General features: G+C 49.5%; 1 protein-coding gene across 1 annotated transcript in view; it reads left to right on the plus strand.

Moving 5' to 3' along the window:
* LOC136632019 (NACHT, LRR and PYD domains-containing protein 3-like) overlaps nucleotides 1-17594 on the plus strand; it is a 112094-nt gene that overhangs the window by 46046 nt on the left and 48454 nt on the right. Inside the window, exon 5 of the mRNA XM_066606559.1 lies at nucleotides 16236-16301. Coding sequence (XP_066462656.1) covers nucleotides 16236-16301 — 66 coding nt within the window. The remainder of the gene's footprint in view (nucleotides 1-16235; nucleotides 16302-17594) is intronic.

Here is a 17594-nt window from a genome sequence, read left to right on the forward strand (position 1 = left end):
GTAAGGTCTGAGGCCTATGTCAGGAGAAATCACCTATTGAAGTTTTTGTGCAGAGTTTCACCGTTGGTAAAATGATTTACAGTGGAATGACCCTGCAATGTGGAGTCAATTTTGCTTTGCGCTTTGCGATAAGACGGTTTCACATCCTACACCTAGAACTCTTGAAAAGGCCGTCTCCCTAGACATACGGAATGGTCGGTGGTTGAGAGAGCGAGTGAGCTATCTTTTGTCTCATCCGTAGAACCCTTTGAGCTTAATGAACCTATGCAAGTGGGCTCTTTACCAAGTGGAACGGGGAAAAGTGAGAAGCAGGGGGCAGAGGTCGCTAAGTGTCCGTAAAGGACACTTTGAACAGGTTTGTCCTTTCTGAGGGTCTCCATCAGGGAAAATTGCTGATAAGAGGAAGTTCCTGTTGGGTCCGCAAGTCACCTGGATATCACCCTCCAAGTTGGTCCTTCCAGCACAGATCTGTATTGGTGGGCATAGTTGCCAGGTAACAATCTTTTTGGCTAGTGGAGCTGGAGTCAATTTAATTCATTAAGAGGTTTCCAAACAGCTGAGACTTGATATAACACATTTGGATTACCCGATACCTTTATCAGCCATTGATTCTGTTCCACTGTCCCAGAAGTGCTTAAATTTTTTTGTGTCAGACGTTTGTCTCAAGGTTGGGTTGTTCCATTCAGAGAAAATATTGTTGTTTGTCAAGAAATCGCTCTCTCTATGCAGGTAGTGTTGGGTTTGCCATGGCTGAAGTTGCACAACTCAGTGGTAGACTGGAAAAAAGGAGATGCGGAATCCTTCTTGTAGACAGAACTGCATGTCATTTAATGTCTCTGCGGTACAAACTGAGGAGTTTCCGGTGTACATCAAGGATTTTGCTGACCTTTTTTCCAAGGAGAGAGCGGATAGGTTACCACCTCTAGGGCGGCGGTATTGCACTATTAACCTAATTCCTGGTTGCAAGCTACCCGAGAGTCACATTTATAATGTGTCAGATCCAGAGAGGCAGAGTATATCATGAACAGTTTAAAAAAAGAGACATATACGCCAATCCAATTCTCCAGTAGCTGCCGGTTTTTTTTTTGTTAAGAAGGATGGGGGTCTGCAAACCATGTCTGGATTTTAGGGATCTCAACAAGATCACTAAGCACAATCCTTATCCGTTACCGCTCCTTCCTGATTTGTTTAGCCAGTTAATGGGTTCCCGCTGTTTTTCCAAGCTGGACTTGTGGGGGGCATACAACTTAATACGGGACAGAGAGGGATGAGTGAAAGACAGCTTTCAATACTCCCGAGGGTCATTTTGAAAATCTGGTGATGCCTTTCGGTTTGACCAACGACCCCGCAATACTTTAAGCTTTTATAACAGAGGTTCTTCAGAAGTTCATTAGACGTTTTGTGCTGGTTTAGGGTGCATTCACACGAGCGTAGGCGTATTTACGTTCACACGAGCGCAGCGTATAATCGCCGGAAAGAACGTTTTTCGCCGATCACGACCAGAGCTAGAAAGCGTATTTTCGTTTGTTCCTACTTTTCAAACGGTCTTTTCGGCCAGCGAATATTCGCCGGCACGTATTTCGGTCGCGTATGTCTGTTTTTCCGCGGGTTGCCATTTTTACGTGCCGTAAAATCGCCCACGTGAACGAATACATTTGAAACCATTGCCTTAGATGGTCACGTATATACGTTTGGTCGCAAAAACGCGCCGTTTATGTGCTCGTGTGAACGCACCCTCATTTGGATGACATCTTTATTTTCTCCCCTGATTATGATTGTCATATTCTGCATGTTCGACAGGTATTGCAAGCTCTCTGTGAAAATTACCTATTTGCCAAGAGAAAAAAGTGTACTTTCTCAGTACATGAGATTTCTTTTCTAGGGCATATTATAACCCCAGAGGGATTTAAGATGGACCCAGTGAAGGTCCAAGCTGTTCTGGATTGGGTTCAACTTAAGAATTTGAAGGCCCTTCAGAGATTCTTGTGGTTCACGAATTACTATCGCAAGTGCATACGCGGGTTTTCAGAGAGGGTAAAACCTTTGACCAATTTGAAGAAAAAAGGGTCTTTTACTCCTGAATGATCTCCTAAAGCAATTCTCGCATTTGAGACATTGAAAAGGTATTTTGCGTCTGCCCTAATTCTTATACAGCCAGACTTCGCCAAGCCTTTTGTTGTTGAGGTGGACGCTTCAGAGGTCAGGGTGGGGGCTGTTCTGCCTCAAAGCACTGGCAAACTAAAGAATCTTCATCCTTGTGCATTTTTTTTTCACGAAAGCTTACCTCTGCTGAACAGAACTACGACGTTAGGGACAGACAGTTGTTAGCCATTAGGTGGGCCTTTGAGGAATGGCGACATCTTCTGAAGGGAGCTCAACATAAAGTAACAGTTATCACCGATCACAAAAATTTGATTTTTTTGGAATCAGCAAAAAGACTTAACCCTAGACAGGATCGGTGGTCGTTGTTTTTCGCTCGGTTTGTTTTTATGGTCACATACGGACCTGGCAGTCGTAATATCCACGCGGATGCTCTTTCTAGGTGTTTTGTTCCGGTCATGTCAGATGAACCCCCTGCACCCATCCTGTCGGAGGGGGTGGTGGTGTCCGCAGTGTCCCTGGATCTTGAGGAGCAGATCCATAAGGCACGAGATTTGGTGCCGGCTGGCTTGCCTGAAGACAAACTGTTTGTTCCACTACATTTAAGGTTTCAGGTACTTTAGCAGATGCATAGCTGTTTTCTGGCAGGTCACCCTGGCATCAATAATATGCATAAGTTAATAAGTCGAGCTTTTTGGTGGCCGTCGTTAAGAAGTGATGTTTTTTGTTTTGTGTCAGCGTGCAAGGTTTGTGCTAGAGCCAAACGCCTCGGCATCTCCCTGCCAGGAAGTTGTTGCCTCTACCGATGCCAGAGAGACCCTGGACTGATCTGTCCATGGATTTTATCACGGACTTGCCGTCCTCCGAGGGAAACACAGTTATCTGGGTGGTGGTTGATTGTTTTTAGTCAGATGTATAATTTTTTTGGCTCTGCCCAGCCTACCTAACGCTAAGACATTGGCTAAGCTCTTTATTGTTAATTAGAGATGAGCGAGCACCAAAATGCTCTGGTGCTCGTTACTCGGGACGAAATTATCGCGATGCTCGAGGGTTCGTTTCGAGTAACGAACCTCATTGAAGTCAATGGGCGACCCGAGCATTTTTGTATATCGCCGATGCTCGCTAAGGTTTTCATTTGTGAAAATCTGGGCAATTCAAGAAAGTGATGGGAACGATACAGCAACGGATAGGGCAGGCGAGGGGGTACATGTTGGGCTGCATCTCAAGTTCCCAGGTCCCACTATTAAGCCACAATACCGGCAAGAGTGCCCCCCCCCCCTCCCAACAACTTTTACTTCTGAAAAGCCCTCATTAGCAATGCATACCTTAGCTAAGCACCACACTACCTCCAACAAAGCACAATCACTGCCTGTATGACACTCCGCTGCCACTTCTCCTGGGTACATGCTGCCCCCCCCCCCCCCCCACGACCCAGTGTCCACAGCGCACACCAAACTGTCCCTGCGCAGCCTTCAGCTGCCCTCATGCCACGCCACACTCATGTCTATTCATAAGTGCGTCTGCCATGAGGAGGAACCGCAGGCACACACTGCAGAGGGTTGGCACGGCTAGGCAGCGACCCTCTTTAAAAGGGGCGGGGCGATAGCCCACAATGCTGTACAAAAGCAATGAGAAATCCAATCCTGTGCCACCTCCATCAGGAGCTGCACACGTGGGCATAGCAATGGGGAACCTATGTGCCACACAATATTCATTCTGTCAAGGTGTCTGCATGCCCCAGTCAGACCGCGTTTTTTTATAAATAGTCACAGGCAGGTACAACTCCGCAATGGGAATTCCGTGTGCACCCACAGCATGGGTGGCTCCCTGGAACCCACCGGCGGTACATAAATATATCCCATTGCAGTGCCCAACACAGCTGATGTAACGTCAGCTTTAATGCAGGTGGGCAAAAAATTAATTGGATTACACTGTAGGCGAGGGCCCCAAAAAAATGGTGTACCAACAGTACTAATGTACCTCAGAAAAATTGCCCATGCCCAACCAAGAGGGCAGGTGAAACCCATTAAGCGCTTTGGTTAATGTGGCTTAATTTGTAACTAGGCCTGGAGGCAGCCCAGTTAAAATAAAAATTGGTTCAGGTGAAAGTTTCAACGCTTTAATGAGCATTGAAACGTATAAAAATTGTTTACAAAAATTATATGACTAAGCCTTGTGGGCCTAAGAAAAATTGCCCGTTCGGCGTGATTACGTCAGGTTTCAGGAGGAGGAGCAGGAGGAGGAGGATCAATATTATACACAGATTGATGAAGCTAAAAGGTCCACGTTTTTGAGGGTGAAAGAGAACAATGCTTCCATCCGCGGGTGCAGCCTACGTATTGTTTAGGTATCGCTGCTGTCCGCTGGTGGAGAAGAGAAGTCTGGTGAAATCCAGGCTTTGTTCATCTTGATGAGTGTAAGCCTGTCAGCACTGTCGGTTGACAGGCGGGTACACTTATCTGTGATGATTCCCCCAGCCGCACTAAACACCCTCTCTGACAAGACGCTAGCCGCAGGACAAGCAAGCACCTCCAGGGCATACAGCGTGAGTTCAGGCCACGTGTCCAGCTTCGACACCCAGTAGTTGTAGGGGGCAGAGGCGTCACGGAGGACGGTCGTGCGATCGGCTACGTACTCCCTCACCATCCTTTTACAGTGCTCCCGCCGACTCAGCCTTGACTGGGGAGTGGTGACACAGTCTTGCTGGGGAGCCATAATGCTGTCAAAGGCCTTAAAGAGTGTTCCCCTCCCTGTGCTGTACATGCTGCCTGATCTCTGCACCTCCCCTGCTACCTGGCCCTCGGAACTGCGCCTGCTGCCACTAGCGCTGTCGGATGTGAATTTTACCATCAGTTTGTCCGCCAGGGTCCTGTGGTATAGCATCACTCTCGAACCCCTTTCCTTTTCGGGTATGAGAGTGGAAAGGTTCTCCTTATACCGTGGGTCGAGCAGTGTGTACACCCAGTAATCCGCAGTGGCCAGAATGCGTGTAACGCGAGGGTCCCGAGAAAGGCATCCTAACATGAAGTCAGCCATGTGTGCCAGGGTACCTGTACGCAACACATGGCTGTCCTCACTAGGAAGATCACTTTCAGGATCCTCCTCCTCCTCAGGCCATACACGCTGAAAGGATGACAGGCAAGCAGCATGGGTACCCTCAGCAGTGGGCCAAGCTGTCTCTTCCCCCTCCTCCTCATCCTCCTCATGCTCCTCCTCCTCCTCCTCAACGCACTGAGATATAGATAGGAGGGTGCTCTGACTATCCAGCGACATACTGTCTTCCCCCGGCTCTGTTTCCGAGCGCAAAGCGTCTGCCTTTATGCTTTGCAGGGAACTTCTCAAGAGGCATAGCAGAGGAATGGTGACGCTAATGATTGCAGCATCCCCGCTCACCATCTGGGTAGACTGCTCAAAGTTTCCAAGGACCTGGCAGATGTCTGCCAACCAGGCCCACTCTTCTGTAAATAATTGAGGAGGCTGACTCCCACTGCGCCACCCATGTTGGAGTTGGTATTACACTATAGCTCTACGCTGCTCATGGAGCCTGGCCAACATGTGGAGCGTAGAGTTCCACCGTGTGGGCACGTCACACAGCAGTCGCTGCACTGGCAGATTAAACCGATGTTGCAGGGTGCGCAGGGTGGCAGCGTCCGTGTGGGACTTGCGGAAATGTGCGCAGAGCCGGCGCACCTTTCCGAGCAGGTCTGACAAGCGTGGGTAGCTTTTCAGAAAGCGCTGAACCACCAAATTAAAGATGTGGGCTAGGCATGGCACGTGCGTGAGGCTGCCGAGCTGCAGAGCCGCCAGCAGGTTACCGCCGTTGTCACACACGACCATGCCCGGTTGGAGGCTCAGCGGCGCAAGCCAGCGGTCGGTCTGCTCTGTCAGACCCTGCAGCAGTTCGTGGGCCGTGTGCCTCTTATCTCCTAAGCTGAGTAGTTTCAGCACGGCCTGCTGACGATTGCCCACCGCTGTGCTGCCAAGCCGCGCGACCCCAACTGCTGCCGACGTGCTGCTGCTGACACATCTTGATTGCTAGACAGAGGTTACGGAGGAGGAGGAGGGTGGTTTAGGGGAGGAAGCATACACCGCCGCAGATACCAGCACCGAGCTGGGGCCCGCAATTCTGTGGGTGGGTAGGACGTGAGCGGTCCCAGGCTCTGATTCTGTCCCAGCCTCCACTAAATTCACCCAATGTGCCGTCAGGGAGATATAGTGGCCCTGCCCGCCTGTGCTTGTCCACGTGTCCGTTGTTAAGTGGACCTTGGCAGTAACCGCGTTGGTGAGGGCGCGTACAATGTTGCAGGATACGTGGTCGTGCAGGGCTGGGACAGCACATCGGGAAAAGTAGTGGCGACTGGGAACGGAGTAGCGCGGGGCCGCCACCGCCATCATACTTTTGAAAGACTCCGTTTCCACAACCCTATACGGCAGGATCTCCAGGCTGATAAATTTGGCTATGTGCACGTTTAACGCTTGAGCGTGCGGGTGCGTGGCGGCGTACTTGCGCTTGTGCTCCAACACTTGCGCTAGAGATGGCTGGACGGTGCGTTGACAGACATTGGTGGATGGGGCCGAGGACAGCGGAGGTGAGGGTATGGGTGCAGGCCAGGAGACGGTAGTGCCTGTGCCCTGAGAGGGGGGTTGGATCTCAGTGGCAGGTTGGGGCACAGGGGGAGAGGCAGCAGTGCAAACCGGAGGCGGTGAACGGCCTTCGTCCCACCTTGTGGGGTGCTTGGCCATCATATGTCTGCGCATGCTGGTGGTGGTGAGGCTGGTGGTGGTGGCTCCTCGGCTGATCTTGGCGCGACAAAGGTTGCACACCACTGTTCGTCGGTCGTCTGCACTCTCAGTGAAAAACTGCCAAACCTTTGAGCACCTCGGCCTCTGCAGGGTGGCATGGCGCGAGGGGGTGCTTTGGGAAACAGTTGTTGGATTATTCGGTCTGGCCCTGCCTCTACCCCTGGACACCGCACTGCCTCTTGCAACCTGCCCTGCTGCTGCCTTTGCCTCCCCCTTTGAAGAACTGTCCTCAGTAGGCGTAGCAAACCAGGTGGGGTCAGTCACCTCAACGTCCTGCTGCTCTTCCTCCGAATCCTCTGTGCGCTCCTCCCTCGGACTTACTGCCCTTACTAGTACCTCACCGATAGACAACTGTGTCTCATCGTCATCGTCCTCCTCACCCACTGAAAGGTCTTGAGACAGTTGCCGGAAGTCCCCAGCCTCATCCCCCGGACCCCGGGAACTTTCCAAAGGTTGAGCATCAGTCACGATAAACTCCTCTGGTGGGAGAGGAACCATTGCTGCCCAATCTGAGCAGGGGCCCGAGAACAGTTCCTGGGAGTCTGCCCGCTCCTCAGAATGTGTCATTGTAATGGAGTGAGGAGGCTGGGAGGAAGGAGGAGCAGCAGCCAGAGGATTCAGAGTTGCAGCAGTGGACGGCGCAGAACTCTGGGTGGACGATAGATTGCTGGATGCACTTTCTGCCATCCACGACAGGACCTGCTCACACTGCTCATTTTCTAATAAAGGTCTACCGCGTGGACCCATTAATTGTGAGATGAACGTGGGGATGCCAGAAACGTGCCTCTCTCCTAATCCCGCAGCAGTCGGCTGTGATACACCTGGATCAGGAGCTCGGCCTGTGCCCACACCCTGACTTGGGCCTCCGCGTCCTCGGCCGCGTCCACGTCCTCTAGGCCTACCCCTACCCCTCAGCATGGTGTATTACCAGTAGTGCAGAAACAGAACGCTGTAATTAAATGTGCCGCTTATTGGCCTGTGGTTGGAGGCTGACTTCGCTTACGGAACGCCAGGAAATAATTTTGCGCAAGCCTGCTGTAACACTTAGCTGGCTGCGTATGAATTAGGAGGACAACTACACCCAGCACAGACCCAGAACACTGAGGACAGTCACAGGCAGCCCAAATAGATTTTTTTCCCCAAATGTTTTTGGAAAGGCCCACTGCCTATATACACTGTATATGTCTTCTGTCCCTGCGTCACCACTACTGGCCCTGGAGTATGTAAAATAACTGCACACTGTTGCACTGTGGACTGGAATACAGCGGTGATTTAACAGCTAACACAGAGCCAGGAAATAATTTTGCGCAAGCCTGCTGTAACACTTAGCTGGCTGCGTATGAATTAGGAGGACAACTACCCCCGGCAGAGACCCAGTACACTGAGGACAGTCACAGGCAGCCCAAATAGATTTTTTTCCCCAAATGTTTTTGGAAAGGCCCACTGCCCATATACACTGTATATGTCTTCTGTCCCTGCGTCACCACTACTGGCCCTGGAGTATGTAAAATAACTGCACACTGTTGCACTGTGGACTGGAATACAGCGGGGATTTAACAGCCAACACAGAGCCAGGAAATAATTTTGCGTAAGCCTGCTGTAACACTTAGCTGGCTGCGTATAAATTAGGAGGACAACTACCCCCAGCAGAGACCCAGTACACTGAGGACAGTCACAGGCAGCCCAAATAGATTTTTTTCCACAAATGTTTTTGGAAAGGCCCACTGCCTATATTCAATAAATATATGTCTTCTGTCCCTGCCTCACAATATATGTCTTCTGTCCCTGCCTCACAATATATGTCTTCTGTCCCTGCCTCACAATATATGTCTTCTGTCCCTGCCTCACAATATATGTCTTCTGTCCCTGCCTCACCACCACTACTGGCCCTGGAGTATGTATAATTACTGCAGGGCGCAATGCTCTGAACGGCCGATATACAAAAAAAAAAAAGTGCAACACTGCAAAAAGCAGCCTCCACAGTACTGCACACTGTTAGATGTGGCCCTAAGAAGGACCGTTGGGGTTCTTGAAGCCAAAAATACTCCTAACACTCTCCCTATAGCAGCTCCGGCACCAACAGCACTTTCCCTCCTCTATGTCAAAACAAATCTGTGGGGAGCCGCGGGAGGGGCCGATTTTTATACTCGGGTGACACCTGCTCTCGCCAGCCACTCACTGCAGGGGGGGTGGTATAGGGCTTGAACGTCGCAGGGGGAAGTTGTAATGCCTTCCCTGTCTTTGTATTGGCCAGAAAAGCGTGCTAGCGTCTCAGAGATGAAAGTGAAAGTAACTCGAACATCGCGTGGTACTCGTCACGAGTAACGAGCATCTCGAACACGCTAATACTCGAACGAGTATCAAGCTCGGACGAGTACGTTCGCTCATCTCTATTGTTAATGTTATTAGGTTTAAAGGGGTACCATCTGACATAGTCTCTGATCGAGGGGTGCAATTTGTATCCGGGTTCTGGTGTTTTGTGTGTCACCAGTTAGGCATACAAGTGTCTTTTCATCTGCTTACCATCCTGAGACAAATGGCCAGACGGAGAGGTGTAGCCAGAGTCTCGAGCAGTATCTGCAATGTTTTGTATCAGAGAATCAGGATCGCTGGTTGGGTTACTTACCTCTGGCAGTGGTTGCCCTGAACAACAGATCTTTACAGTTTACAGGTGCATCTCCATCTTTTTGCAATTATGAGTTCCATACGAAATTCACGTTGGAGGTAACACAAGAGAGTGAATTTTTGTCCAGCCTCGAAGCAGTTTGGGAGGAGGTGCAACGAAATATCAAAAGATCGGACAGAGGGTGGTGGATAACAATATGTCAGAACGGATTAGCTTTCAGGTGGGTGACTAAGTTTGGTTGTCCACAAGGAACATCAAACTTAAACAACCATATTTTAAGCTGGGACCATGGTTTATTGGTCCTTTTAAAATCACTGAGAGCATTAACTCGGTGCCCTTCAGATTAGAGATTCCCAGATAACTAAAAATTACTGATGTGTTCCATAAGTCGTTACTTAAGAAGGTGGTGAATCCCGGACTTGGGTTGTCACCTCCTCCTCCAGTGTTGGTTGATGGGAATCAGTTCGAGGTCAGCTGCATTATTGACTCTCGTCGAGTCAGGAACTCGCTGAAGTATCTGGTGCATTGGCGGGGGTACGGTCCTGAGGAGAGGACGTGGGTTCCAGTGGCTGAGGTCAACACAGATCGTTTAGTCAGGAATTTTCACAAATGGAATCCTGGTAAACCAGGACCTAAGGGTCCAGAGGCCCCTCCCCAGAGGGGAGGTACTGTTGCGGCTTGTCGGTCATGACATCGTGGCATGGTGGCTTCAACACAGACAAAAACCTGTTGCCTTGTTAAGCAGGTAAATGGTTAATGCACCATGTGCAGTGACTGCTAGTTCTGTCTGACTTTGCTGCATGGTTGCATACTGGATTAGTCATGCCTGGGAGTAAAGTGGAGGTGTGGTTTTCTACTCACTCTGCCAGTGTTTCAGGTGCAGTGGGGCTGTATATTCTCACCCCTCTTGGTGATCAGTGCTGCTTATTCCGTTTCATAATGGAGAACTTGGAGTTTGGAGCTCTGCAGTGCTGGGTGCTTTTGCTACCTGCAGATCAGTTGATGCAGTTTACTTTTCAGTTGGATTTTTGTGTTTTACATTTCTGTTTTTGCTTTGTGTGTCGGTTCATCACTTCAGGGGTTCCTATAGGGACAATCAGGGCCCAGAAAGAAGACCGCTGGGCTACCTTTCATTGAGAAGATGTCCCCACTTTAGGCAGGGACCCATCACCCTCCCTGCTAGGTTAGGACCAGGCTACAGTCTCTCTCCCTGGAGTTAGTGCTACCATCCTGCATAGCTGTGTGTGGCTTTTTCTACAGTATGTACGTTCCGTTTCACCATGCGGAGTGTTGTACTCTGGTGTTGCACAGGCCTTTCTTCTGAGTTACATACTTCAGTTGTGGTGCACACTGTTCGTCAGTGCAATAGTCGATCAACTACTGTCGTGGTTATCATCACCCTGCATCCATGCTGAGATTGGTGCTCGTGTGCTGCATGGACGTGACAACTACATTATCAGGAAATCCATGCAGCCTAAATATCCCCTTGATCATTTATTCCTCAGTTTGTTCAGTTGTGAAAATGAAATAGGCCATTTTTGTGAGTCTGTCCACCAGAAAAAAGTTAACAGTCATTAGAAGTGGGGAGATTGACAATAAAGTCCATCGATATTGATCCCCCTGGCCCGGATGGAACTGAAAGTAGTTGAAGGAGATTGTGGTGTCTTGTTTCTGTTAGGACTTGAACCGGGAACCTCCTGCACTTCAAGCATTAGCCCTTCTTATTGAGCAATCAGCCCTTTGCATGATTCTCAGCCATCCTCACGATCCCAGTAATCTTGTCTCTGCCTCCTGATCCTGACTCTGCCTCTGTTTTCTGAATAAACTCATTATAAAAGCCTGACCCTGCCACTGCACCAGTGCGGTATTATTGTGCTTCACTGCCTTTATCAAGAAGCATCTCCTAACCTGCTTCTGTCCTGTAAACTGTGACTACCTGCTGTCGACTCCTGGCTTTCCTTCAGATTATGCTTTCTGCCTCATCCATTTGTACTGCAAGCGTGAATACCTGCTGATGACCTTCAGCTTCCTCCTGACTATTCTTCGGTCCCACGTGGTGTTATATTTAATGTATTTAAACCCGTTATTGTATATACAGCACCCAGGAATCATCCGTGCTTTATATTAAAGGGGTTGTCCGGCCACACAGGGTAAAATTTTTTATAATGCTTCTGCTTCCCTTTCAGTAAGGATAGTAACACACAGCATACAGGGGCTCAAACCGGCAGGCAGATCAGCTGGAATGTCAGTTTCTTACCTTAGAATCTGATCTTCACTGCAGCTTTCAAAGATGGCGCCTTTGTGCTGCCTTCCCTCAATGCTCTGCGCTCTCCCTCCTCTGTGTGCATGCTCCCGATGGCAGTAAGAGGCATGAAAAGGCAGGATTTCATGGCCTCCCTCAGCTCACGTCCTAGCCCCACTCACGGCATGCCCATGACAGGCCCACCTCTATTGAACTGATCGACAGTCTCTCCCCGCCCCCTGCTGCATACTATAATCAGAGGGGTTGTGGCCAGGGGAGACTGTCATACACTCAGGGTTCAGGATAAAATCCTACCATGAAAGTAAACAGCAGCACTATGTATAGTGAATAGAGAGGGGCTGGGGAGAGCTGAGAGAGAACTCTCCTGCAGCCCCCCACTGCAAGGCTACCTACTCCACAGGCGCCCCCCCCCCCACAAGTAACACTGGCAGACACCCTTCCCCCACCACAAGTAACACTTACAGCCCCCCCCCACCACCACCACCACCACCACAGCGGTTGTCAGCACCCCGACAGGTTGTCAGCACCCTGACCCCGACCGGTCGGGGTGCTGACAACCAGTCAGGGTGCTGACAACCGGTCGGGGTCGGGGTGTTGACAACCTGTCGGGGTGTTGACAACCAGTCGGGGTGTTGACAGCCGGCTGTCAGCACCCTGACCCCGACTGGTTGTCAGCACCCCGACAGGTTGTCAGCACCCTGACCCCGACCGGTCGGGGTGCTGACAACCAGTCGGGGTGCTGACAACTGGACCCCGACCGGTTGTCAGCACCCTGACTGGTTGTCAGCACCCTGACCGGTTGTCAGCACCCCTTGGGCAACTAGTTGTCAGCACCCCAACCCTACTATAATGTGACAGCACCCTCTGCCCCACCACCCTGCTAAAGTAAAGTAAAACAAAACATTTCCCCCCACACACATGCCCCCATAGTGCCCCTCCCACAGCGACCCCCCTCACAATGACCCCCCCACAGTGCACTCTCCCACAGTGCCCCCCTAATGATCCCCCACAGCCCCCCCTACAGTGCCACAAACAGTGCCCTCCACAGTACCCCCTGCACATGCCCCCCCCCACAGTGCCCCCCAGTGTCACCCCTACAGTTCCCTCCAAAGTAGCCCCCCTCCACATGCCCCCCTCATTCCCCCCCTACCGCAGCATTCTCCACAGTCCCCCCTCAACAGTGCCCCCCCCAGTATTCTCCCCCATAGTGCCCTCCACAGTACTCCCCCTACATATGCCACCCCCCCAATGTCCCCCCCCACTGCACTCCAAAGTAGCCCCCCTCTACATGCCCCCCACAGTCCCCCCATCCACAGCATCCCTATACAGTGCCCCCCCCCTGTGACCTCCCCCACAGAGTCCCCCTTTACAGTGCCCACACACAAGCACACTAACAGCACCCCCTCCAACCCCACGTGACAAATTACTGTGACAGACCACCCCCCCACAGCTACAAATCTATGTGACGGGACACCCCACCCCCACAAGTCTATGTGACCGCACACTCCACCGCGGCAAGTCTATGTGACCGCACACTCCACCGCGACAAGTCTATGTGACCGCACACGCCACCGCGACAAGTCTATGTGACCGCACACGCCACCGCGACAAGTCTATGTGACCGCACACCCCACCGCGACAAGTCTATGTGACTGTACACCCCACCATGACAAGTCTATGTGACCGCACACTCCACCGCTACAAGTCTACATGACAGCACCCCCCACCCCCCCCCGCGACTTCTGACAGACGGGTCTCCGCACACCACTAGCGCACCCCGCCCCCCCGCGACTTCTGACAGCTGGGTCCCTGCACACCACTAGCACACACACACCACTAGCACCCCCAGCCCCCAGCACCCCCAGCCCCCCCTCCCCCGCTACTTCACTGGCACATACACATCACTGCACACCACTAGCACCCCCACAACCATCCCCCCCCCCCCCCCGCGACTTCTGTCAGCTGGGTCCATGCACACCACTAGCACACACACGCACACCACTAGCACCCCCACAACCCCCCCCCCCCCCCGCGACTTCTGTCAGCTGGGTCCCCGCACACCACTGCACACCACTGCACACCACTTGCATACATCCATCCCCCCCCCCTGCGAGAGCCCGCCCCTCCACTCATTCTCCTCCCCTTAGATACCTTGGAGATGAAGAGCCAGCAGCCACGCCTCCCCTGCAGGCAGAACTGAGCTTCCCAGCTGCTGAAGTTCTTCTGCACATGCGCGGAGCTGTGCTGGAGAAGCGCGTCCCCATCGTCCCGACAAGAAGAGGAGAAGACTTGTCGGATCCAATGGCAACCGAGGAGCAACACAGGGGGGCACCCCAAAAGGTAAGTGAATAACTTCTGTTTGCCTAATTTACAATGCACAATGTATATTACAAAGTGCATTGTATTGGGCATACCGAAGTGATAACATTAATTGTCTATGGCCGGACAACCCCCTTTAATACTAGTTGATTACGCGGTGTTGCCCATGTATTTTTTTTTTAGACACGAAAAGAATGTAAATGTGTGTGTATATATGTGTGTGTACTGATTTAATATATTAGTACATGAGGAGGAAGAGGTCGTTTGTGTAATATATTAGTGTATGATGATTAGGAGGTCGCCTGTGTAATCTTAATATTTGAGGAAGAGGAAGTTGTCTGTGTAGAATATTATTATCTAAGGAGCAGGAGGTCTGTGTAATACTGGCATAATTAAAAATCCCAAATCACCGACTATCCCTGTAATTTTTGTTGCCAATAGCAACCAATCACAGCTCAGCTTTTATTTGTTATACTGCTGATATTTAGGTGCAAGTTTTACAATATTTGGATACATAAATACCCGGGGCGACAAAATAATAATAATTTTAATTACAAAGCTTATAAACAAAATTTTTTGTTACTCCTGCATGAGCATAAATAAACAAATTATTGGGTGAACTCACCCTTGAGCAATCAACATAGAGTGGCCTGTGAGAGAAACATGGCAATCTCAAATCCACTCCACAGTACTTAATGGACTGCCCCTGTGACTTGTTGATTGTTATTGAAAACGCAAGTCTCATTGGAAATTGTAATCTCTTAAAATTAAAAGTGAGATCCGTCGGAATGAGTGGTATCCGGGGGATAAAAACTGAGTTGCCCTCTCTCTTTCCTGTTAAAATAGTCGCTTCAATTACATTGGCCAGCATCTTTTTTACACTCAGCCTTGTGCCGTTTCAAAGTTTTGGCGGGTCGGGGTTCCGTAGCAAGATAACTGGAGGAGGAGGTAGTCTGTGTAATATATTAGTATATGAGGAGAAGTAGGGCATATGTGTAATATATTAGTATATGAGGAGAAGTAGGGCGTCTGTGTAATATATTAGTATATAGGGAGGAGTAAGGCGTCTTTTTAATATATTGGTACATGCGGAGGAGATCGTCCATGTAATATATTAGTATATGAGGAGGAGGTCGTCTGTGTAATATATTGGTATATGACGAGGAGGTCGTCTGTGTAATCTTAGTATTTGAGGAGGAGTAAGTGGTTTGTGTAAGATATTATTATCTGAGGAGCAGGAGGTCTGTGTAATACTGGTGCAATTAAAAATCAAAAAGTCACTGACCTCCCCTGTAATTTTTTTTTTTTTTGCAATTTCTTATACTGCAGAGGTAAAAGAAAGCTGCACTGTGATTGTTTGTGATTTCTTAAACTGCTGAGGTAAAATAAAAGCTGCACTGTGAATGGTTGCTATGGACAACACAGATTTCCTTTTGGACAGCTCTCATAAGAGTGAGGGCTGGGCTCATTTGTGTGGGTACATAGTGGCTCAGTGCTGGTGGGAAGCTGTGTGGTAGTTGGAGCAGAGGAGGAGGTTGTCTCTGTAAGATATTATTATCTGAGGAGCAGGAGGTCTGTGTAATATATTAGTATTTGAGGAGGAGAAGGTGGTCTGTGTAATAGATTAGTGTATGATGAGGAGGAGGTCGCCTGTGTAATATAAGACTGTGAAATAAAAAACATCTGCTCAAGTGCAATTCTGGCATCCCCACCCCGTTTCCCCCAGGGGTAGTGGGGCTGTCTTATCCCCCCCAAATTTGTCCCTATGGGATGAGTTTTATATGTACCCAGTTTGGTTGAAATTGTTCCAGGCGTTCATGAGTTATGGTGGCACATACACACATGCATACATACACACACACATCCTACACACACATTCCACCCTACCCCCCAGGGGTAGTGGGGCTGTGTTATCCCCACCGAATTTGTCCCCATGGGATGAGTTATATATGTACCAAGTTTGGTTGAAATTGCTCCAGGCGTTAATGAGGTATGGTGGCACATACATGCATACATAAATCCTATTTTATATATATAGATATAGATATATAGATTTACAACTGCACATCCAGCACTGTGATGTCTGTTCAGTAGAGTGTCTTTCATATCTGTCATTTCTTATAGGTGACAGTCTGGTGGAGCAAATTGTACTAGATAAATACGGACACCAACTTACCCCAGAACTGAAAGGTAAGTGTACATTATGTCACGTATACTGGGGCTCATGACACATGACGCGGGGCCTAACCACAGGGTTGACTTATTTCCAACTCCCCTGATTCTGCACTTGTTGGAAGATGGAGCATAAGTCGCACCCCAAAAATACTCACTGCCATCACTGACTGTTTTCCTGCAAGGCAGGTCAGCCACCTACATTCTAGTCTGCTACTGGCTACATGCCCTCCTGGCTCACCAGCCAGCAGAGTTACCACACTTATTAGGGTCCATGGGGGATTTATAGAGCGACACGACTGACTTAATAAAGATTAAAACATTATTGCATATAAACAGCAGTGCTTATAAAAAGTATATAAACATATATGTTATACTAAAGAAAAGGAGCACACAGTATATACAAGACAGCTATGAAAAATAAGGGGGATACAAATAAGAGATTAGATCGCACAATTTTCAACCAAAATGCATATTTTGGTAATATTTCCCCTAAGAAGCCCCTAGGGAGGGTTTTAGGGGTTTGTTTTGTCCTGTGACCCCACCATGTACACGTTAAGAAGCGACTGTTTTCTCTGAGCACAACTATATAACTGGCGTTACCCAGTAAATGGATGGTGCTGAGGAATCGTAAATTATAGTATTTCCTCTGAACTGTAAGGCTGGGTTCACATGGGTTCACATTGCCACAGCGGAAAACCACGAGACTTCCGCCGGAAAAGCTCAGCTTCAAAACCCGTGGCACTTAGAGAGGAGCGCGGCCTTAACAGGAAAAAAAAAAAAACATAGACATGCTGCGGCCGGGGAATCAGCACCACAGCGCCAGCTTCTGCTGGCTTTGCCATCCGGTGTGGACAAGATTTTTGACATGAATTTTGTGGAACTGAATGATAAATCATGAAAATCTACAGAGGCAAATACTGATGATACCCGGTAGTGATGCCATCTGGAACATGTCTGATTACAGATCCATAGTACAGACATTTCTCTATATCGTCGTCTGATACCGGCCTTATGTGTAAAGCTAATAAAAGGGTCTGTTCGGTCCAGCGATGTGCTGTGGTATAGACATTAATACTTTCACAGTACCAGGAGATGCTGAAGTTTTTTACTTCTGGAATATCCTAATTTAATATGGCATTATCTTATGATGAACTCCTTCTGGAGACCCGTGTGACGGATAGCTATGACTTTATAACATTTGATCTGATTGTTGTGTTGGACTTCACCTCCTACTCTCCATGTGTAACTAGTCGGAGCTATTGCAGGCTGCCGCAATGTCCTCCATGCCGGCAGAGCATTTCTTTCTGG

Source organism: Eleutherodactylus coqui, chromosome 6 (genome assembly GCF_035609145.1).
Source record: "Eleutherodactylus coqui strain aEleCoq1 chromosome 6, aEleCoq1.hap1, whole genome shotgun sequence".
NCBI classification, from domain to species: domain Eukaryota; kingdom Metazoa; phylum Chordata; class Amphibia; order Anura; family Eleutherodactylidae; genus Eleutherodactylus; species Eleutherodactylus coqui.